Source organism: Pseudophryne corroboree (assembly GCF_028390025.1).
Source record: "Pseudophryne corroboree isolate aPseCor3 chromosome 3 unlocalized genomic scaffold, aPseCor3.hap2 SUPER_3_unloc_6, whole genome shotgun sequence".
NCBI lineage: Eukaryota > Metazoa > Chordata > Amphibia > Anura > Myobatrachidae > Pseudophryne > Pseudophryne corroboree.
In genome coordinates, this window is record NW_026967552.1 from 1843922 (window position 1) to 1867735 (window position 23814).

The 23814-nt window shown below is 47.0% G+C and overlaps 2 protein-coding genes across 2 annotated transcripts in view; both read left to right on the forward strand.

The window, feature by feature from the left end:
• LOC134984498 (oocyte zinc finger protein XlCOF7.1-like) overlaps positions 1 to 9519 on the forward strand; it is a 41506-nt gene extending 31987 nt beyond the window's left edge. Inside the window, exon 7 of the mRNA XM_063950064.1 lies at positions 7613 to 9519. Within this exon, the coding sequence (XP_063806134.1) occupies positions 7613 to 8607 (995 nt within the window). The 3' untranslated portion in view covers positions 8608 to 9519. The remainder of the gene's footprint in view (positions 1 to 7612) is intronic.
• Positions 1 to 23814, forward strand: part of LOC134984503 (zinc finger protein 585A-like) — a 593603-nt gene that overhangs the window by 267290 nt on the left and 302499 nt on the right. The gene's annotated exons all lie outside the window — the stretch shown is intronic.

The window sequence follows — 23814 nt, forward strand, 5'->3', positions numbered from 1 at the left end:
ACATCCAACCTCCATTTGTGCCCCCAGTGGCACAGTGGGATCTTAATGTGGTGTTGCAGTTCCTTCAATAACATTGCTTTGAACCTTTACGTAAGGTGGAATTGAAATTCCTCACTTGGAAAGTGATCATCCTGTTGGCCTTGGCATCCGCGAGGCGGGTGTCTGAGCGGCCTTGTCTCACAAGAGCCCTTATTTGATCTTTCATGAAGATAGAGCAGAGTTGAGAACTCGTCAACAATTTCTGCCGAAAGTGGTTTCATCTTTCCACATGAACCAAGCTATTGTGGTGCCAGTGGCTACTGACGCCTTATGAGTCAAAGTATCTGGATGTGGTCAGAGCTTTGAAAATTTATGTCGCCAGAACGGCTCAAATCAGGAAAACGGAGGCTCTGTTTGTCCTGTATGCTCCCAACAAGATTGGGTGTCCTACTTCCAGGCAGACTATTGCAGGCTGGATCTGTAATACGATTCAGCAGGCTCATTCTACGGCGGGATTGCCGTTACCAAAATCGGTAAAAGCCCATTTGACTAGGAAGGTGGGCTCATCCTGGGCGGCTGCCCGGGGAGTCTTGGCATTACAACTTTGCCGAACAGCTACTTGGTCAGGGTCAAACACTTTTGCTAAGTTTTACAAGTTTGATACCTTGGCCGATGATGACCTCCAGTTTGGTCAATCAGTGCTGCAGAGTCATCCGCACTCTCCCGCCGGTACTAGAGCTTTGGTATAACCCCATGGTTCTAATGGTGACCCCAGCATCCTCTAGGACAGGGGTGGGGAACCTTTGGCCCTCCAGCTGTTGTTGAACTACACATAAAAGCATGCCTTGCTACAATTTTGCTATTTGGCCATGCTAAAACTGTTGCAGGGCATGCTGGGATGTGTATTTCAACAACAGCTGGAGGGCCACAGGTTCCCCACCCCTGCTCTAGGACGTATGAGAAAATAGGATTTTAATACCTACCGGTAAATCCTTTTCTCTTAGTCCGTAGAGGATGCTGGGCGCCCATCCCAGTGCGTACTGTATCTGCAGTTATTCATTGTGGTTACACACATGTTGTGTTACAGTTATAGTCGGCATGTTGCTGACGTTGTTCATGCCGTTGGCTTGTGTTCTATGGAATGCCATGTTGTGCGGCTTGTTTGAGGTGAAAGCTGGTATGTATCTCACCTTAGTTTAACAATAAATCCTTTCCTCGAAATGTCCATCTCCCTGGGCACAGTTCCTATAACTGGAGTCTGGAGGAGGGGCATAGAGGGAGGAGCCAGTTCACATCCTTTGAAAGTCTTAAAGTGCCCATGTCTCCTGCGGATCCGGTCTATACCCCATGGTTCTAATGGTGACCCCAGCATCCTCTACGGACTAAGAGAAAAGGATTTACCGGTAGGTATTAAAATCCTATTTCTTGTAGCGTTTGAAAAAACGATTTAAGAAATCGGGTCTGTCTGGCATGAGGGGCATAGAGAGAAGTGAGGGTGACATATTTATAATGAATTTTCCCAACTAGAATCCAATATCTACCATTGCAATCCACCCACTTGCTTTCCAGGTGAAAGGGGCAGGATCTATGGGAAAGGATGGATACACCACAGGAGATAGAGCATGCTGGATAGTTATTGGTAAACTGAGGGGGAGAGTGCAATGGAACATGTGATTCCTGAATGGCTACCACCGCCGCCTTCTGGTCAGCGAAATATTTTATTGGAAGACCTCTTATGAGGAGAATTAAGAGACTTACAAACTATGAGGAGAATTAAGAGACTTAAAAACTTCACCGTGATAGAGAGAGATCAGATCATGGTATGAAACATCTAGGATCATCTGTGTAAAGTCCAGTAGAGTCTGTAGGGCGTGTGCATACTTCAATCTATCCAATAACAGATAGAAAAGGAAAGAAAAAATGGGAGCCAGAAATAGCATCCATAAAGGAGCTAGAGATTCCGTCACTAGGGTACTGGGACAGAAAGGTAGAAAAAGGTGGCGGTCGGGCCTAAAAGGGGGACCTGCGAACTACCCCAAGTAGCCATACGAGAGGCAAAATCTAGTCATCATAGTAACAATTGTACAAAGAAATATCAAATCTCAATGTAACCAATATATCCAAAGGAGGTAAAGGCCAGGAACATGGCCTGATATCCAATGTAGGTTCTACCAACACCGTTATAAGGGCAACAGGATGTTAGAGGAATCAGTCATGCTTTACCTGAACACCCAAACATTCTAGAAAGGTATTATGAAACGTAACAGTGGAAAGAATATCAGACCATATAGCAATTATATAGCACAGGAAATAAAGATAAAAATACACGTTTTATACCCAAGAGCAAATAAATATGGGCCAAAAATAGATCCATGCCCAGAGTAACTGAGAGTAACCTCACCGCTGACCACAAAGTTCCCACCATTGGTTACAATGGAGCGCATAGGCGCTACATTGTAACACTGCCGTGTGCCGCCTGTCATACAGTACAGGAGCACACAGCCGATCAGGAGGGTGCCAAACGTGGCGCTCCCTGATTGGCTGATGGAACCTTCTTGGACTTAAGTCAGAGTTGGTTCCAGGCATTCGGGGAAAGGGGTCCCATGTGAAAACATGGGGCCCCTTTCAGTTCGTGGTCGGGTATCCGTTTTTTTATTTTTACAAGTACGTGGATTACAAAAGGATTACAAGCCGAGGAGCCTTCTACACTGGATTTGGTGAGTATAATTTTATCAACAGGTACACCATGGATTCTACTGGAGAAGAGGACCGACCCTCGTGTGAACATAAGGTAAGTATGTGTATATGGTGGTATGCATGTATGTATAAAAGTTATACTTTCAAGGTGTGTGTGTGATGTCTTTATTGGGGTATTTTTTTAGTACTAGTACTACAGGTACCAGCGGGCCCGTTTTTCCGCCGCATGCTGGTACTTGTGGTTCTCCAAGTACCAGCTTGCGGGGGAGGCTTGCTGGGCCTTGTAGTACTGCTACTAAAAACAATATCAAACACTTTTAACAAAGGCTATCAGCCCCCCATCCGCAGCCCTTGGATGGGGGGGACAGCCTCGGGCTTCACCCCTGGCCCTTGGGTGGCTGGGGGGGGGGACCCCTTTATTGAAGGGGTCCCCACTCCCCCAGGGTACCCCGGCCAGGGGTGACTAGTTGGATATTTAATGCCACGGCCGCAGGGCACTGTATAAAAGTGACCCCCGGCTGTGGCATTATCTGTCCAGCTAGTGGAGCCCGGTGCTGGTTGCAAAAATACGGGGGACCCCTACTCCTTTTTGTCACCCATATTTTTGGAACCAGGACCAGGCGCAGAGCCCGATGCTGGTTGTTTAAATATGGGGGAACCCCTGTCCATTTTTTCCCCATATTTCTGCAACCAGGATCGGCTCAAAGAGCCCGAGGCTGGTTTGGCTTAGGAGGGGGACCCCACGCAATTTTTTTTCACATTTTAAACTACTTTATAAAATATAAAAAGGTGCACAATGAACCCCAGCACGGATCTCACAGATTCGTCCATGATTCATTGTGTTAAAGTCGGCAGTGTTTTGCTAATCACTCCCGTAATACACTGTAAAAAATTACGAATGACATCGACATCGGAAAACACGAAAATGCAGAATACGACAGCTTAGTAAATTAGTCGTAATCAATTAAAAAAGTTGCAGTTTTACACTTTCGATGTCATTCGTAATTAATCTCCAACCAAATCGGTAGAATTACGAATGTTAGTAAATATACCCCCATGTCTTCCTGAAGGGTGTCATGTGCTGAAATCAGATCTTTGTGAGACACAACAATCTCTTTCATCTCAGTCTGTACGAGTGCCAATCTCACTGATATCAGACCTCAAAGCTTGAATATTAGAGTTAAGTTCTGAAGTTAGTTCAGTCCTTAAATGTAAATAACATAGAATGTATAGAGCGTAGAGTAACAGGATCCTCTAGAGCAGGGCTGGCCAAACCGGTCCTCGAGATCTACCAACAGTTCATGTTTTCCAGGCCTCCTGGAGATCTGTAGAATTGTCAGTTAGGAATGAATGCAGCACATCTTAATTAGTAATGACTACACCTGTGCACCAGCTAGGTGGTCTGGAAAATGTGTACTGTTGGTAGATCTCGAGGACTGGTTTGGCCAGCCCTGCTCTAGAGTGTCTTAAGGCGTCTTCAGCCATTACAGCTGGGCTGTGCATCTGACAAGAAGAAGCAGATGATGTTGTAGCGGTCTCAGAAGGACCACTTGAATTTGAGATACCAAAGAGATGGACAGGTGGGGCCGATTTGGTACCTTTTTAAGTTTTTTTGGAGGCATGGTAAGCAGGCTACAAAGAGACTGACCTCTCAGAGATAGGAAAATACAAACAATCTATAAATAAAAGGAGCAGTAGTACGCTGTCAGGAGGTTACATCAAGATGACTCCGTTCAAAATGACATTCTTAGTCGGGGTGACGGGGGTATCCGAGCCAAAATTTCAAGTAAACATGATGTAATGCAACTCAAATAACACAGTAATGACCGAGAAATTCCACTAGAGGTCAGCGTGATCACAGACGTGAAGTACTCAGCACAGAGAGACACAAATGGCAAAATATATTCAGTGGCTAAATCCACAAAATAATATACTGTGAGGTTGTAATCAGAGTATAATGAGCTCTACTCAGACGATACTTGATACTGGGCTCTGCATGTAGACTGAGAGGAAGTAGATTATAGTGGTACCATATAAATAGAAGGTAGTTTCACCTTCAGGCAAATGCTTCAATCCAAAATGGCAGCCACCTCACTTCCCAATATCACCGCCGGGCTCCGGTGACTGTGGGCAGCCCGTTCTGTCCCCAGCAGTAGCGGGAGCTGCGCAGCCAGGGGCGGATTGGTCCACCAGGATGCTGGGCCAGAGCCCCTTAGGCTGGTCCAGTTGTCCCCTTGATGTCCAGTCTCACACAGTGGGCCATCTGCAGTGATTGGAGCTCAGATCAGTCAGCGCTAGGTGACAGCTTCTGCGCATGTACAGAGGCTCAATGAAAAGCTGATGTGCAGCGCGGCGCACCAATGCACCACCCCCTCCCTCTCTGCTCACAGGCCGGATATCCCCAGTCCCACCACTTCTATTGTGTCCTGGTCCGGGCTGCAGCGTCCGCCCCGCAGCTTACCAGCCAGCAGGGGCTCAGTGTCTGGCCATGCTGGCTGTAGGAAAGGAGGGGTGGGCCACAGGGAATGAAGTGCGGCCGGTGTCTGCCTCAGACCGCCCACTGTTATCATCTGTGCACTGATAGAGAAGCAGGAGCTCAGCCTCAGCTCCGTGATGGCTGCCTGGTGGGGTGACTTATGTGGGTGAGCTGGATGTTATTAATAAGGTAGTGTGTGTGTCTTATGTAACGCTGCATCTCTTCATGTATCCAGTCATGGTGATGGTTGCTGCAATTTCTAGAACTTTGTTGTTCCTGCCTCTGGTCCTTTCATTTGTGCTGCTAACGCTATGGTGAAAACAGAATACATATGATATCCCAAAGCCCGGGCTACCCGCTGTCATTATGCCGACGGCATCATTCCAGAGGTGAAAATCCAGACAGTCCCCCTAAAATCTAATCTAACCCTGATTCCCCCCTCACACTAACCCACCTTTCCCACAGCCTGTCCCTAACCCTCCCCAGTGGTGCTAATTTCCCCGGGAGATGCCTAACCCCCCCTACACACAGCCTAACCCTCCCTCCCCCACAGCCTAACCCCCCCTACACACAGCCTAACCCCCCCTCCCCCACAACCTAACACTCCACGTGGGATGCCTTAGCCCCCCCCTACCCACAGCCTAACCCTCCTACCCTAGTGGTGTTAACCCCCTCGGGGGATGCATAACCCCCCTACCGACAACCTAACCCTCCCAGGAGGATGCCTAACCCCCCCCCCCCTACCCGCAGCCTAATCCTCCCACCCTAACAGCCTAACCTTTCCTCCCCCACAGCCTAACCCTTCCTGGGGGATGCCTAAACCTCCCTACCTGCAGCCTAACCCTCCTCGGGGGATGCCTTAGGCCCCACTACCTGCAGCCTAACCCTCCCTCCCCCACAGCTTAACCCTCCCTCTTCCACAGCTTAATCCTCCCTCCCCCATAGCCTAATCCTTCCCAGTGGATGACTAACCCTCCCACCCTAGCAGCCTAACCCTCCATCCCCCACAGCGTAACCTTTCCCGGGGGATGCCTAACCCTCTATCCCACACAACCTAACCCTCCCCATGGGATTCCTAACCCCCCTACGCACAGCCTAACCCCCCCTACCCACAGCCTAACCATCCCTCCCCCACAGTCTTTCCCTAAACCTCCCCAGTGGTGCTAAGCCTAACCCTTCTCCCTGCAGCCTAACCCTCTGTCCCTCACAGCCTAGCCCCCCCACCCTAGCAGCCTAACCCTATCCCTCTCTGGGGATGCCTAACTCTAACCCCCCCACCTACCCACAGCCTAACCCTAACCATCCCACCCCTGCAGCCAAAAGCACCTCCAAGTCAGGTGTCTAGAGCGTGCAGGAAAGACTGGGCGCACATAGCCCCAGAATACAGCCCATGGCTTCAGCGGCGTCACTAGGCTGCGGCAGTGAACAGTGCCCGGAGTGAGTAGAGCAAGCGGCTTTAGGGTAGTGGGGGACAAAATAGATTGGGTCTTGGTCCCAGCGGGGGCTGAGAGCTATCAGGTAGGGTAAATAAGAAGCCACTTACTGAGGAGAGCTCCAGAAAGCAGGTCTGCATGGACCACACTCCTCTTATTTATTATTTTATATACTAACAGGGGTGACAGGTGTGGTACCTCCCTGCAAAGGCAGATCCAGTCTCTTTCTCATCAGACTCTGCTGTCTTCCCTGCACTCTTAGATGTTCACTGCTGCCAGTAGCACACGTATGAGAAGCAGAAGTATGGCGGCAGCTGTATAGATTCTGATATGTCATTCTCTATATCATACTTACTGTGCACACCATCATCCTTATTACTATTGTGAATATAGAGGTAAGACACTGATGATGGGGGTGTAAGAGTGGATTATAACCCAGCAGATGATGATGATGATTGCAGTGTATAATATGGTGTATTGCATGTAAAATACATTGTTCCACACCTACTCTACTGTAGCAATATAACTTATATGAGGGGGAGTAACACATGTACAGGCTTACCAGCGTATGAGCACACACATAAAGGAATGCTTCCTTACCAATGCTTCCAGGAGTAACGTTAGGAGACATTTCTCTGATCCATCAGCTCATATGACTGATTTTATTGTTCATCTAGAATCTCCAATTCATACGATATGTTCCCCATCCATTGTTTTACATTGGTGCTGAGATAGGACTTGGCGAGTGACTACATCTCCATTTATACTTCATGGTTAGTTACCAGTACAAGAGAGAGATATATCTAAGTCTTATTATAATATTACATTTGTTATTGTGAGTGTTCTCAGGAGGGTGGACATAATGATAGTCTGAGACACAATATTATAAAGCCTTCATTAAAAATTATGTTTTATTATACACACACATTTACAATTAAGTGTCCCAGAGAGTCGTCTTCTATTGTTTACAAGATTAATATTGTTACAGAAAATGTCACATTTCCATAATGTATTTTATTTCCAGCAGATGGACACACAAGCAGGAACATCTCAGAAGGACATCTAATGTTATCCCCGGATTGTGACATAAAAGATAATGACAGTAGACAGGATTCTCCAGGAGCTAATCCCATTACCCCAATTATACATCCAGCTCTATCAGCTGGTCCCTCTGATCCTGGGAAATGTTCTGCTGATAACTCTGATATTGGTGCATCTGTTACAGCTCTGAGAGTAGATACAGTGTTTCCCTGTTCTATAGATGCCAAATGTTTTACACAGAACACAAAACGTATTACCCATCAGCCAGCTAAGGAAGGTGAGAGGCCATTTCCATGTTCTGAGTGTGGGAAATGTTTTGCACGGAAATCAAATCTTGTTATACATCAGAGAAGTCACACAGGTGAGAAGCCATTTTCTTGCTCTGAGTGTGGGAAATGTTTTATATGGAAATCACAACTTGTTACACATCAGCGAAGTCACACAGGTGAGAAGCCGTTTTCTTGTTCTGAGTGTGGGAAATGTTTTTCCCAGAAATCACAACTTGTTACACATCAGAGAAGTCACACAGGTGAGAAGCCATTTTCTTGCTCTGAGTGTGGGAAATGTTTTAGATGGAAAACACAACTTGTTACACATCACAGAAGTCACACAGGTGAGAAGCCATTTTCTTGCTCTGAGTGTGGAAAACATTGTTTAAATAAATCACATCTTGTTATACATCAGAGAAGTCACACAGGTGAGAAGCCATTTTCTTGCTCTGAGTGTGGGAAATGTTTTACACGGAAATCACAACTTGTTAGACATCGGAGAACTCGCACAGGTGAGAATACATTTCCATGTTCTGAGTGTGGGAAATGTTCTGCACACAAATCAGATCTTAGAAACCATGAGAGAAGTCACACAGGTGAGAAGCCATTTTCTTGCTCTGAATGTGGGAAATGTTTTACACAGAAATCACAACTTGTTACATATCAGAGAAGTCACACAGATGAGAGGCCATTTCCATGCTCTGAGAAATAAATCATCTCTTGTTGTACATATTAGACTTCATCAGGTGAGGAACCATTTCATTTTCTGGAGTATACTTATTATTGCCATACGTTGTTCTTCAAGGTTCTTATCCTATCTCCTATGCTTTTTGCAATATACATGTTACCACTGGGTGAAATAATCATATGTCATGCCCTCATCTACCACTGCTATGCAGATGACCTGTCTCTTGCTCCGGGTACTGAGAACCTAGTACCAATCCTAAATGGTTGTCTAGCTGAGCTCCAGGTGTGGGTGATGCCAGTTGGCTGTGACTCAGTCCTGGTGAAACAGGTCCTTATGATAGAAGCTCACCAATAAATGGCAGGGCTACAGCTCAGCTTTACTACCAATCAGACTTGCCACATAACACCCATTCTCTGTTCCCTTCGCCGGCTGCCTGTAAGATGGTAACTATTACATAATCTTACTGACTCTCCCAGCCCTACATGACCAGGGTCACAGGTACCAGTAGCAGCTTCTAACTCCTTACTGCCCTGCTTTCTTACTTCCATCTGCAGATGAAGGTCTGTTACCAGCAGTACCAAGAATCCCCAAGCAGTGCTGAGATGTCAGGGGTAGACAGGGTGGGTGGCACTATTGCTGTATCAGTGGCACTGTCTGGGTAATATCCCCAAGCAGAGCTGAGGGGGTACTCAGGGTGGCTGGCAGTAGTGGGGACTGCAGGAGGCAGTGTCTGTGAGACTCTTGTCCTCAAGCAGAGTTAAGGTGTCAGAGGAGGAGACAAGGTGGTGGCAGAAGCGGAAGAAGACAGGGCAGTGGCAGTAGTGGGCTGAGACAGGGAGGGTTGCAGTAGTGGGGAGAGACGGTGGTGGCAGTAGTGGGGGCAGACAGGGTAAGTGGCAGTAGTGGAAGGAGACAGGGCAGGTAGCAATAGTGGGGGAAGACGGTGGTGGCAGTACTGGGGGGAGGGTGGGTAGTAGTAGTGTGGGGGAGGCAGGGCAAATGGCATTAGTGGGAGGAGACAGGGCGGTGGCAGTAGTGGAGGGATGCAGGGCAGTTGGCAGTAGTGTGGGGGAGATGGTGGGTAGCAGTAGTGTGTCAGGTCCGGGTGTTTTGTGAATCCGTTAACCCGGGACCAACCACAGGTGTAGGTGCTGGGCTATGAAGAAAGCAGGGAGGACGAAGAAAGTTCCGCTTCATATATTTATTCAAAATAACAATTCAGTAAAGAGTTAACTGACAAGTTGTTAATCATCATATTATACTGAAGTATTGCAGGAATAATATGCAAAAGAAAACTCAAAAATAAATAAAAGAAATGTTCATGGAAACATATGCAAAACAAGCTGATGAATAAATGTTGGATTGTCCAAATATAAACAGGCTTTGATGCTGAACTGCAGAATGTGATTAACTGGATAATGCAGACATGAAGAGATAACTGTAAGGATTTGCAATGGAGTTTTGAGAGTTAACTGAGAGACTGTGAAGAATTATCCTTGTTATGACAACATAGCAAATATAAACAAGCTTTGATGCTGAACTGCAGAATGTGATTAACTGGATAATGCAGACATGAAGAGATAACTGTAAGGATTTGCAATGGAGTTTTGAGAGTTAACAGAGACTGAGAAGAATTATCCTTGTTATGACAACATAGCAAATAAAAGTACTGAATTGGGTTACTTGCGGGTTCCGGAGATCACTGTGAAACTGTAGTAGATGACAAGGTGATGAATGGGTTAAATGCAGAGTTGAACAAACGAACAGCTGAGGGAAATGAGATCCTCCAGACTTTGTAGGATAGGCAGACAGACTAGGTAACCTCATGCAAGACTCTGGGAATTCAACTGTTTCCAGTAGGTGAGCAATTAACTGACAGCACAGCGGAGAGCCGGTGGATCTTTCAGCAGTGAAGGCTGCAGACGGACCTCTGGGAACGGAGGCGATATCTGGACCACGGGAATCACACAGGAATGCACGGAGAGAGCTCAGAGCTAGAGCACGGCGTTGATACAACAAAGCACTGGCCCAGAGTAACATAATCCCAGCCTACTTAAAGGCAACACAAGCACGGGATTGGCTTACACCTGCCCACAGGTGTTTTCACAAGTGCTCTGTATTAGCTATTTGGTCTCCAACATGGCCACCTCCTATACAGCAGACACACCACAGTTCCCAGACACTGCATTACCTGTGCCATTGATCACGCCGTGTCCCCACACGGGCGCACAGCACCGCGAGCAACCACACTGGCAACGGATGAACCCCAGAACCCGCAAAGGTGAGAGACCGGTTCGTGACAGTACCCCCTCTTCTACGGGTGGTCTCCGAACACCTTTGAACCTTGTCAGGATTTTTGGAGAAGTATTTCTGTACCAGTCTTGGAGCATGAACATCTTCAGAGAAAACCCAGGATCTCTCCTCCGGACCGTAACCCTTCCAGTCGACCAGAAACTGTAAACGTCCATATCGGGAACATGAGTCCACAATCTCTTTAACTTCAAATTCCTCATACTGCAAAGAGTGAACTTTAGGAGATTTGGACTGGGTAGTACGGAACTTATTGAGAATCAAAGGCTTCAGTAAAGATGTATGAAAGGCGTTAGGAATTCTCAAAGACGGTGGCAACTTGACTTTGTATGACACAGGGTTGAGTACCTTTACAATGGGAAATGGACCAATAAACTTGGGAGCAAATTTCTGAGAAGGAACTTTGAACTTGAGATTGCGCGTAGAAATCCAAACTTGGTCTCCCACTTTGTAATTCGGTACAGCTTTACGTTTTCTATCTGCAAAAGATTTAAAACGAGCTGAAGTTTTGACCAAGGACTTACGTACACAACTCCAGATGCTAGATAGACGTTGAAGCTCTTGATCTGCTGCTGGAACCTCTAGGGCTGGCAAAGGATGAAACTCTGGTGGAGAACTTCTTGGACTCTTATGTTGGGCACATTTAGGACATGCTGCTATAAACTCTTGGACATCGGCTTTGAGACGTGGCCACCAATAAGACTGTTGAATAAATTTGAGAGTCTTTAGAACCCCAGGATGACCCATGAAGGAAGAGGAGTGAGCCCAGGTAAGCAGCCGTTTTCGGAGACTTGTGGCGACAAAGGTCTTGCCAGGCGGAGGAACTGGAGAGGTTCGAGTCATTAAAAAGGACGTAGGATTCACAATGGCTTGATTCGTGGTAGCATCATTTAATTCAGAAGAAGCAAAGGACCGGGAAAGGGCATCTGCCTTTTTGTTCTGAGACCCTGGACGATAGGTGAGTTTGAAATCAAATCGTGAAAAGCGCCCATCGAGCTTGTTGTGGATTCAAACACTGAGCTGACTGCAGATACAGAAGATTCTTATGATCAGTATAAACTGTAATGCGATGTTGAGCTCCTTCTAGAAGGTATCTCCACTCCTCAAATGCCAACTTGATGGCAAGTAACTCTTGCTCACCGATTGCATAATTACGTTCTGCCGGGAGGAACTTACGGGAGAAATATCCGCAGGGATGGACCTTTTTATCTTCAAAGACTTGTGACAACACAGCTCCTACTGCTTCTGTAGATGCATGCACCTCTAGTAGAAAGGGACGATTCAAATCAGGCTGTCGAAGAATGGGGGCTGACACAAAGGCTTGCTTTAAATCAGAGAAGGCTTTGATTGCTTCAGAAGACCAGTTCGTAGGATTTGCTCCCTTGCGAGTTAGGGCTGTGATAGGAGCAGCTAACGTAGAATAATTCTTAATGAATCTCCTATAGAAATTAGCAAAGCCAAGAAATCGCTGAATCCCCTTGAGAGTTGTAGGAGTGGACCAATCCCGGATAGCTCGCGTCTCTGGGATGGATAGCGGATGAATTTGTCCCCTAGGAGGGGTCTTGCCCGGAACCAGGACGACTGGGCAGTCCCATTCACGATGAGGAGGTAGAGAGTCTGCTGCATGCTTACTGGAAACATCCGCAAGGGATTGATACACCGGAGGTAGATCGGAAAGGCTAATTGACCGAAGAGGTACAATTGTAGCTACACAGTCCTTGGTACAAGATTTACCCCATGAAAGGACTTCCATGGTTTGCCAATTAAGTTGAGGATTATGTTTCTGCAGCCAAGGTAAACCAAGTATCACATCTTGAGAGGCTTTGGGAATCACGTAGAAGGAGAGGTATTCGGAATGGAGCTCACCAACTTTCATCTTGAGACATACGGTTCGATGAGTAATTATACCATCTGGAATTCGACTTCCATCCACTGCTGTAACAGCAACTGCTGCTTCCAGGGGCATGGTTTGAACTTTAGACCGTATGACAAAGGCTGAGGAGATGAAGTTCTTGGCTGCCCCGGAATCTAGGAGGGCTGAAACTTTCACTGTAGAACTTGGAACTTCTAATTGAATAGACAAGGTTGGCTCTTTCCCAGAACGTGATTCTAAAGTAACTCCTAGCTTAACCTCTCTTGAATAAGCTAGGAGGCGAGAGTTTCCCGGTCGGAGTTTGCAGAATTTAACTAAATGTTCGGAGGACCCACAGTACATGCAGAGGTTACCCTGTCGACGACGAAGTCGTTCCTCCTCTGTGAGGCGAGAGCGCCCAATCTGCATAGGTTCTTCAGTCATTACTAGAGACTGTGATGAAGAATCTTGTCGAGGTCTAGGATGATCACGTGGACTGGATCGCTCTGCCCTGGATTTCTCTAAACATCGCTCCCTGTAGCGTAGGTCAAGTTTGTTACAGAGAGAAATCAATTCATCCAGTTTAATTGGCACATCCCGGATAGTTAAATCATCCTTGATTCTTTCTGAAAGTCCATTCCAAAACGCGGCGATCAGGGCCTCCTCATTCCAGTTTAACTCTGAAGACAACGTGCGAAACTGAATAATACATTGACTGACAGGACGTAAACCTTGACGTAGACGGAGAATCTCCAAGGATGCTGAGGTGGTCCTGCCTGGTTCGTCAAAGATTCTCCGGAAGGAAGATACGAACGCTTTGTAATTAGAGAGGATAGGATCACCTCTCTCCCATAATGGTGATGCCCACTCCAGAGCCTGACTGGAGAGGAGGGCAATAATATATGCAACCTTAGAACGAGCTGATGGGAAACTGGCAGACATCAGTTCAAACTGGATCTCGCATTGATTCAGGAATCCTCTGCAAAGTTTTGGAGTTCCGTCAAACTTACTCGGAGAGGGTAACTGCAAGCGGGACGTAGGCAGCGTCACAGGAGAAGCTGTAGTGGTAACTGGGACATCCGGGGTTGGAATCTGGACTTGGGACGTTTTAATAACCGTATGAAGAGTCTCTAAACGGTCTGCCATAGTTTGCATAAACTGCACTATTTGTGTCTGTATAGACTCCTGGTTTTCCAGACGGGAAAGGATATCTGACGTAGCACCGCCTCCTGCGAATTGGTCACTTGACGGATCCATGTGGCCAGTGCTTACTGTCAGGTCCGGGTGTTTTGTGAATCCGTTAACCCGGGACCAACCACAGGTGTAGGTGCTGGGCTATGAAGAAAGCAGGGAGGACGAAGAAAGTTCCGCTTCATATATTTATTCAAAATAACAATTCAGTAAAGAGTTAACTGACAAGTTGTTAATCATCATATTATACTGAAGTATTGCAGGAATAATATGCAAGAGAAAACTCAAAAATAAATAAAAGAAATGTTCATGGAAACATATGCAAAACAAGCTGATGAATAAATGTTGGATTGTCCAAATATAAACAAGCTTTGATGCTGAACTGCAGAATGTGATTAACTGGATAATGCAGACATGAAGAGATAACTGTAAGGATTTGCAATGGAGTTTTGAGAGTTAACTGAGAGACTGTGAAGAATTATCCTTGTTATGACAACATAGCAAATATAAACAAGCTTTGATGCTGAACTGCAGAATGTGATTAACTGGATAATGCAGACATGAAGAGATAACTGTAAGGATTTGCAATGGAGTTTTGAGAGTTAACTGAGAGACTGAGAAGAATTATCCTTGTTATGACAACATAGCAAATAAAAGTACTGAATTGGGTTACTTGCGGGTTCCGGAGATCACTGTGAAACTGTAGTAGATGACAAGGTGATGAATGGGTTAAATGCAGAGTTGAACAAACGAACAGCTGAGGGAAATGAGATCCTCCAGACTTTGTAGGATAGGCAGACAGACTAGGTAACCTCATGCAAGACTCTGGGAATTCAACTGTTTCCAGTAGGTGAGCAATTAACTGACAGCACAGCGGAGAGCCGGTGGATCTTTCAGCAGTGAAGGCTGCAGACGGACCTCTGGGAACGGAGGCGATATCTGGACCACGGGAATCACACAGGAATGCACGGAGAGAGCTCAGAGCTAGAGCACAGCGTTGATACAACAAAGCACTGGCCCAGAGTAACATAATCCCAGCCTACTTAAAGGCAGCACAAGCACGGGATTGGCTTACACCTGCCCACAGGTGTTTTCACAAGTGCTCTGTATTAGCTATTTGGTCTCCAACATGGCCACCTCCTATACAGCAGACACATCGCAGTGCCTTAGGCCATTTGGTCCCCGCACTCACAGTTCCCAGACTCTGCATTACCTGTGCCATTGATCACGCCGTGTCCCCACACGGGCGCACAGCACCGCGAGCAACCGCACTGGCAACGGATGAACCCCAGAACCCGCAAAGGTGAGACAGGGTGGGTAGCAGTAGGGGGGAGACAGGGCAGGTGGCAGTAGTGGGCAGAGACAGAGTGGGAGGCAGGGTGGTGGTAGTAGTGGGGGGAGACTGGGTGGGGGGAGACAGGGCAGGTGGCAGTAGTGGGGAAGACAGGGTGGGTGGCAGTGGGGGGGAGACAGTAGTAGAGGGAGACAGGGTGGGTGGCAGTAGTGGGGAGAGACCGGGTGGGTGGCAGTAGTGGGGGGGGGGGGGGGTCAGGGCGGATGGTCAAAGTGCAGTACCAGGGGCTGTAAAAGTAAAGAGGTGTATGGGTTCCGCACAGAATCAGTTGATAATCAGACTTAATGATGATTATGCTTCCTTATTTCTAATTAATCCCTTGTATGTGTTACTGTTATTTGCTGTGTCAGCCGTTATGTGTGTTCTGTGTAATAATCCTGAAAGTAGTGCTGCTACCGATCTCATATCATTTGTAGTAACTTGGAAAAGATGAGATAGGAGGTGCACTCTGGAAGCTTATAGGGGGTTAATCAGAGATGATCGCAGATGTGACATCACGCAGCCCCCCAGAAAATTGTACCGGCCCACCCGCGTTCGCCCCTCAGAGATGCGGCCACAATGTGTGTGTCTGTGCGGCCGATGTGCATGTGTATTTTTCCAACACCAGCAAACTGCTGCGTGCCGCTATTGCGGCTGGGTCTGAATGACCCCCATAGGCTGTTGTGCAGACTACTAAAGTATTTTTGAAGTTTAAACTATAGACAAAAATCTGTGTATTAAAGATATGTAATAAAGTTGTTTAAAAACAAAAGATTTCCGTTGAGTCTTTTTATGTGTCTGTGTATTATCTAATTTCAGGATAATTGTCGCTATGGTGACAGAAACAATTTCCTGTTAATGTGTCATTTGTGTTGTTACTTTTGTGTCCACATAATATCAGTGTTGCTGTGTATAAATATCCTGTCTGGTGTGTAAAGGTGGGTACAGACGCTGCCATTGTGACTGTGCGATTTCCCTTGAACTGTCCGGAGCCCAGAACCACCAATAGTGACTGTATGTACTTGTGATTGTGGCTATGTGTGATTGTGACAGCTCATGTGAATAGTGGGTGACATTACAGGGGGGGGTCTCTCTGTGTAACTAATAGTGGCAGACATTTTATATCAGTGCATTAATGTGGAGTGGGGGCAGTGGCCTGGCAGAAAGCTGCAATTACATCATGTGACTTCCTCTGGTTTCCAAATTCCCTTCTGCTGTGTGTGTATATGTATGTATGTATTGTCAAAGTCGAAAAATATTGTAATACATATGCCTTGTACTAACCCCATGCACATGCCCGCTGCTTGTGCACTCAGTCCTCCGTTCGTGCACATATCCGCAATTTGCGTAGGATCGCTCCGGCGATCATGCGCGTGATATGGGTATTTACGGCGGAGTTTGTGAGCGCGTAGAGGGTTATTAGTACATTACATATTTAACCCAAATAGTGCACATTGTACACATAGCCCCCTGCACCACATCAGAAAGAAATAGCTGTTTAAAATGATAACAGAACAAAGGGATTCACCTTTACAGGGTAGGAGGGGACAGAACAAGGTTACAAGGTGGTGTTTGGTATCCAGCTGTAGGGTATTTTAAGGGAAACTTTCTGGTGTTGGTTTGAGGAAAATCGCATGTTCCTGAGGATAGTTAGATGCAGAAGCAGAATATAGGTTTAAACTGTATTTACTGTATATTATGTATGCGGGGGGAATCCAGAGGAGGCCACCCACAAGAGCAGTTGAGAAAGACATCGCCCACCTTTACAAATCAACCTATGACCTCTCCCGTAATGAAAAGGTACATCTCTGTGTCCAATAGATAAAGGGATTACAGTGACTATTGTATTGTTTTGTTTTGGATGAAGTGAATAAAGAGAGCTTGCAGCAGGCTTGGACACACAAGACTCTGAACGCTATCTGTATGACCAGCGGAGGACCGGCTCGGGTTGCGCTTGCGAACATTCTCACGTATGTACATTCTCTGTAGCCATTATTCTGTTAGCCTGTAGTGTATGATTTGTATTGTTTTAATCCACTGAGGCCTTAGAACCCTGTGGTTGCAACTACAAATCAGTGTGGTGTCTTCAATTTCCTGCAAGGAGTTTAAAGTGTATTTATCTGTATAAGGTGTATAGGCATTGATAAGGTGTACGCACTGCGGGTACTTTGTATCGCCAGCGCTACTTAAGGTTTAAAGGTGTAACATCGTTGCAGTGCTTTGCTGCATAAGGTTTAAGGTGTAACATCATTGCAGTGCTTTGCTGCATAAGGTTTGAGGTGTAACATCATTGCAGTGCTTTGCTGCATAAGGTTTAAGGTGTAACATCATTGCAGTGCTTTGCTGCATAAGGTTTAAGGTGTAACATCATTGCAGTGCTTTGCTGCATGAGGTTTAAGGTGTAACATCATTGCAGTGCTTTGCTGCATGAGGTTTAAGGTGTAACATCATTGCAGTGCTTTGCTGCATGAGGTTTAAGGTGTAACATCATTGCAGTGCTTTGCTGCATAAGGTTTAAGGTGTAACATCATTGCAGTGCTTTGCTGCATAAGGTTTAAGGTGTAACATCATTGCAGAGCTTTGCTGCATAAGGTTTAAGGTGTAACATCATTGCAGAGCTTTGCTGCATAAGGTTTAAGGTGTAACATCATTGCAGAGCTTTGCTGCATAAGGTTTAAGGTGTAACATCATTGCAGTGCTTTGCTGCATAAGGTTTAAGGTGTAACATCATTGCAGTGCTTTGCTGCATAAGGTTTAAGGTGTAACATCATTGCAGAGCTTTGCTGCATAAGGTTTAAGGTGTAACATCATTGCAGAGCTTTGCTGCATAAGGTTTAAGGTGTAACATCATTGCAGAGCTTTGCTGCATAAGGTTTAAGGTGTAACATCATTGCAGAGCTTTGCTGCATAAGGTTTAAAGTGTAATCATATCATTGCATTGTATAACTCAGGGCTGGCCAAACCGGTCCTCGAGATCTACCAACAGTTCATGTTTTCCAGGCCTCCTTGAGATCTGTAGAATTGTCAGTTAGGAATGAATGCAGCACATCTTAATTAGTAATTACTACACCTGTGCACCAGCTAGGTGGTCTGGAAAATGTGTACTGTTGGTAGATCTCGAGGACTGGTTTGGCCAGCACTGGTATAACTGTATAAGGTTTTAAGGTGTATTAATTGTGTGTGCTTTGTACCCACAGTGCGGCGTTGGTACGCTGAGTGCGTACACGGTACAGGACTCTGTACGCAAAATAGCATACGAAGTATGTAGCGTGAACTAGCGACCGCAGCAGCTCAATGGTAAGGGTGTGTTTAAAGGTATAGCTTTATGGTTTAAGACAGGGGTTCTCAAACTCGGTCCTCAGGACCCCACACGGTGCATGTTTTGCAGGTAACCCAGCAGGTGCACAGGTGTATTAATTACTCACTGACACTTTTTAAAAGGTCCACAGGTGGAGCTAATTATTTCACTTGTGATTTTGTGAGTAGACCTGCAAAACATGCACCGTGTGGGGTCCTGAGGACCGAGTTTGAGAACCTGTGCTTTAAGATAATATCGACATTATCAGTATGTAGATATATATATATATATATATATATAATTATTATTATTTATGTCTGTTGAAAGGTTGAGTTTTTTGGGGGTTTTTAATTGTACGCGAATTAGGGTTGTTGTATTTAAAATTAATTTACCTGACCCTTGCCTGGAGATGTCCATGTATGAAGGTATGGGAGATACCTGCTGCAGTCCCTTCTACTTACATTTGGGAGGTCCAGTTGTATTGGGGGAATTAGCAGCAAATATTAAATAATATATTGGCTCCATAACGTCTCGCTGACCTGTGATTTTTACACAAATACACTCCTATAAGCGCTCTTATTAAATAAGATGATATACATTCCTTATCTATTGAGCAGTAATGTCCTTCATCTCCGGACTCTTCCTTGTATTCACACAAAGTTTCAGAGATGGCCTCCCAGTTTCATTATGTATGGAAAAATAGGATTTCTCTGACGTCCTAGTGGATGCTGGGAACTCCGTAAGGACCATGGGGAATAGCGGCTCCGCAGGAGACCGGGCACAAAAGTAAAGCTTTAGGACTTCCTGGTGTGCACTGGCTCCTCCCCCTATGACCCTCCTCCAAGCCTCAGTTAGATTTTTGTGCCCGGCCGAGAAGGGTGCACACTAGGGGGCTCTCCTGAGTTTCTCAGAAAAAGTTTAGTTTTAGGTTTTTTATTTTCAGTGAGACCTGCTGGCAACAGGCTCACTGCATCGAGGGACTAAGGGGAGAAGAAGCGAACCTGCCTGCTTGCAGCCAGCTTGGGCTTCTTAGGCTACTGGACACCATTAGCTCCAGAGGGACCGAACACAGGCCCAGCCTCGTAGTCCGGTCCCAGAGCCGCGCCGCCGGCCACCTTACAGAGCCAGAAGCAAGAAGAGGTCCGGAAAAATCGGCGGCAGAAGACATCAGTCTTCAACAAGGTAGCGCACAGCACTGCAGCTGTGCGCCATTGCTCCTCAGGCACACTTCACACTCCGGTCACTGAGGGTGCAGGGCGCTAGGGGGGGGCGCCCTGAGCAGCAATATAAACACCTTGGCTGGCGAAAATACACCACATATAACCCCCAGGGCTATATGGATGTATTTTAACCCCTGCCAGAACTCACCAAAAAGCGGGAGAAAAGTCCGCCGAGAAGGGGGCGGGGCCTATCTCCTCAGCACACGGGCGCCATTTTCCATCACAGCTCCGCTGGAAGGACGTCTCCCTGACTCTCCCCTGCAGTCCTGCACTACAGAAAAGGGTAAAAAAGAGAGGGGGGGCACTAATTTGGCGCAGTTTGATAATACCAGCAGCTATAAAGGAAAAGCACATTATATAGTGGTATTCCTGTGTATATATAGCGCTCTGGTGTGTGCTGGCATACTCTCCCTCTGTCTCTCCAAAGGGCTAGTGGGGTCCTGTCCTCTATCAGAGCATTCCCTGTGTGTGTGCGGTGTGTCGGTACGATTGTGTCGACATGTTTGAGGAGGAAAATGAGGTGGAGGCGGAGCAATTGCCTATAATAGATTTGTCACCCCCTAGGGAGTCGACACCTGAGTGGATGAGCTTATGGAAGGAATTGCGTGACAGTCTCAGCTCTTTACGAAAGACAGTTGACGACATGAGACAGCCGGCTACTCAGCTTGTGCCTGTCCAGGGGTCTCAAAGGCCATCAGAGGCTCTAAAACGCCCGTTATCTCAGATGGCAGATACAGACGCCGACACAGATACTGACTCCAGTGTCGACGATGAAGAGACAAATGTGACTTCCAGTAGGGCCACACGTTACATGATTGAGGCAATGAAAAATGTTTTGCATATTTCTGATAATACAAGTACCACTAAAAAGGGTATTATGTTTGGTGAGAAAAAACTGCCTGTAGTTTTTCCTGCATCCGAGGAATTAAATGAAGCGTGTGATGAGGCGTGGGTTTCCCCCGATAAAAAACTGATAATTCCTAAAAGGTTATTGGCCTCATACCCTTTCCCGCCAGAGGATAGGGCACGTTGGGAAACACCCCCTAGGGTGGATAAAGCGCTCACACGCTTGTCTAAACAGGTGGCCCTACCCTCTCCTGATACGGCCGCCCTAAAGGAACCTGCCGACAGAAAGCAGGAGAATATCCTAAAATGTATATACACTCACACGGGTGTTATATTGCGACCAGCAATCGCCTCAGCCTGGATGTGCAGTGCTGGGGTGGCGTGGTCGGATTCCCTGACTGAAAATATTGATACCCTAGATAGGGACAGTATATTACTGACTATAGAGCATTTAAAAGATGCATTTTTATATATGCGTGATGCGCAGAGGGATATTTGCCGACTGGCATCAAGAGTTAGCGCGCTGTCCATTTCTGCCAGAAGAGGGTTATGGACGCGGCAGTGGTCAGGTGATGCGGATTCAAAAGGCATAAGGAAGTATTGCCTTATAAAGGGGAGGAGTTATTTGTGGTAGGTCTATCAGACCTGGTAGCCACGGCAACTGCTGGAAAATCCACATTTTTACCCCAGGTAGCCTCTCAAAATAAGAAGACGCCGTATTATCAGGCGCAGTCCTTTCGGCCCCATAAGGGCAAGCGGGCAAAAGGCTCCTCATTTCTGCCCCGTGGCAGAGGGAGAGGAAAAAGGCTGCAGCAAACAGCCAGTTCCCAGGAACAGAAGCCTTCTTCCGCCTCTGCCAAGTCCTCAGCATGACGCTGGGGCTTTACAAGCGGACTCAGGCACGGTGGGGGCCCGTCTCAAGAATTTCAGCACGCAGTGGGCTCACTCGCAAGTGGACCCCTGGATCCTTCAGGTGGTATCTCAGGGCTACAAATTGGAATTCGAGACGTCTCCCCCTCGCCGTTTCCTAAAGTCTGCTTTACCGACGTCTCCCTCCGACAGGGAGGCAGTATTGGAAGCCATTCACAAGCTGTATGATGTAGGTGTAGGTGATAGTCAAGGTACCCCTCCTGCAACAGGGAAAGGGGTATTATTCCACACTGTTTGTGGTACCGAAGCCGGACGGCTCGGTGAGACCAATTTTAAATCTAAAGTGATTGCAAACCTGGAAGAAGGGGATTATATGGTGTCTCTGGACATCAAGTATGCTTACCTCCATGTCCCAATTTACCCTTCTCACCAAGGGTACCTCAGGTTTGTGGTACAGAACTGTCACTATCAGTTTCAGACGCTGCCGTTTGGATTGTCCACGGCACCCCGGGTCTTTACCAAGGTAATGGCCGAAATGATGATACTCCTTCGAAGGAAGGGAGTTTTAGTTATCCCTTACTTGGACGATCTCCTGATAAGGGCAAGATCCAGGGAACAGTTGGAAGTCGGGGTAGCACTATCTCAGGTAGTGTTGCGGCAGCACGGTTGGATTCTCAATATTCCAAAATCGCAGCTGATCCCGACGACACGTCTTCTATTCCTAGGGATGATCCTGGACACAGTCCAGAAAAAGGTGTTGCTCCCGGAGGAGAAAGCCAGGGAGTTATCCGAGCTTGTCAGAAACCTCCTAAAACCAGGCCAAGTCTCAGTGCATCAATGCACAAGGGTCCTGGGAAAAATGGTGGCTTCCTACGAAGCAATCCCATTCGGCAGATTCCACGCAAGAACTTTTCAGTGGGATCTGCTAGACAAATGGTCCGGGTCGCATCTTCAGATGCATCAGCGGATAATCTTGTCACCAAAGACAAGGGTGTCTCTCCTGTGGTGATTGCAGAGTGCTCATCTTCTAGAGGGCCGCAGATTCGGCATTCAGGACTGGGTCCTGGTGACCACGGATGCCAGCCTGAGAGGCTGGGGAGCAGTCACACAGGGAAGGAATTTCCAGGGCTTGTGGTCAAGCCTGGAGACATCACTTCACATAAATATCCTGGAGCTAAGGGCCATTTACAATGCTCTAAGCCTAGCAAGACCTCTGCTTCAAGGTCAGCCGGTGCTGATCCAGTCAGACAACATCACGGCAGTCACCCACGTAAACAGACAGGGCGGCACAAGAAGCAGGAGGGCAATGGCAGAAGCTGTAAGGATTCTTCGCTGGCCGGAAAATCATGTGATAGCACTGTCAGCAGTGTTCATTCCGGGAGTGGACAACTGGGAAGCAGACTTCCTCAGCAGGCACGACCTCCACCCGGGAGAGTGGGGACTTCACCCAGAAGTCTTCCACATGATTGTGAACCATTGGGAAAAACCAAAGGTGGACATGATGGCGTCCCGCCTCAACAAAAAACTAGACAGGTATTGCGCCAGGTCATGGGACCCTCAGGCAATAGCTGTGGACGCTCTGGTAACACCGTGGGTGTACCAGTTAGTGTATGTGTTCCCTCCTCTGCCTCTCATACCCAAGGTACTGAGAATTATAAGACGGAGAGGAGTAAGAACTATACTCGTGGCTCCGGATTGGCCAAGAAGGACTTGGTACCCGGAACTTCAAGAGATGCTCACAGAGGACCCGTGGCCTCTACCTCTAAGAAGGGACCTGCTCCAGCAAGGACCCTGTCTGTTCCAAGACTTACCGCGGCTGCGTTTGACGGCATGGCGGTTGAACGCCGGATCCTGAAGGAAAAAGGCATTCCGGATGAAGTCATCCCTACCCTGATCAAAGCCAGGAAGGATGTAACCGCACAGCATTATCACCGTATTTGGCGTAAATATGTTGCGTGGTGCGAGGCCAGGAAGGCCCCTACAGAGGAATTTCAACTGGGTCGTTTCCTGCATTTCCTGCAAACAGGAGTGTCTATGGGCCTAAAATTAGGGTCCATTAAGGTTCAAATTTCGTCCCTGTCAATTTTCTTCCAGAAAGAACTGGCTTCGGTTCCTGAAGTTCAGACGTTTGTCAAGGGGGTACTGCATATACAGCCTCCTTTTGTGCCTCCAGTGGCACCTTGGGATCTCAATGTAGTTTTGGGGTTCCTAAAATCACATTGGTTTGAACCACTCACCACTGTGGACTTAAAATATCTCACATGGAAAGTGGTAATGCTGTTGGCCCTGGCTTCGGCCAGGCGTGTGTCAG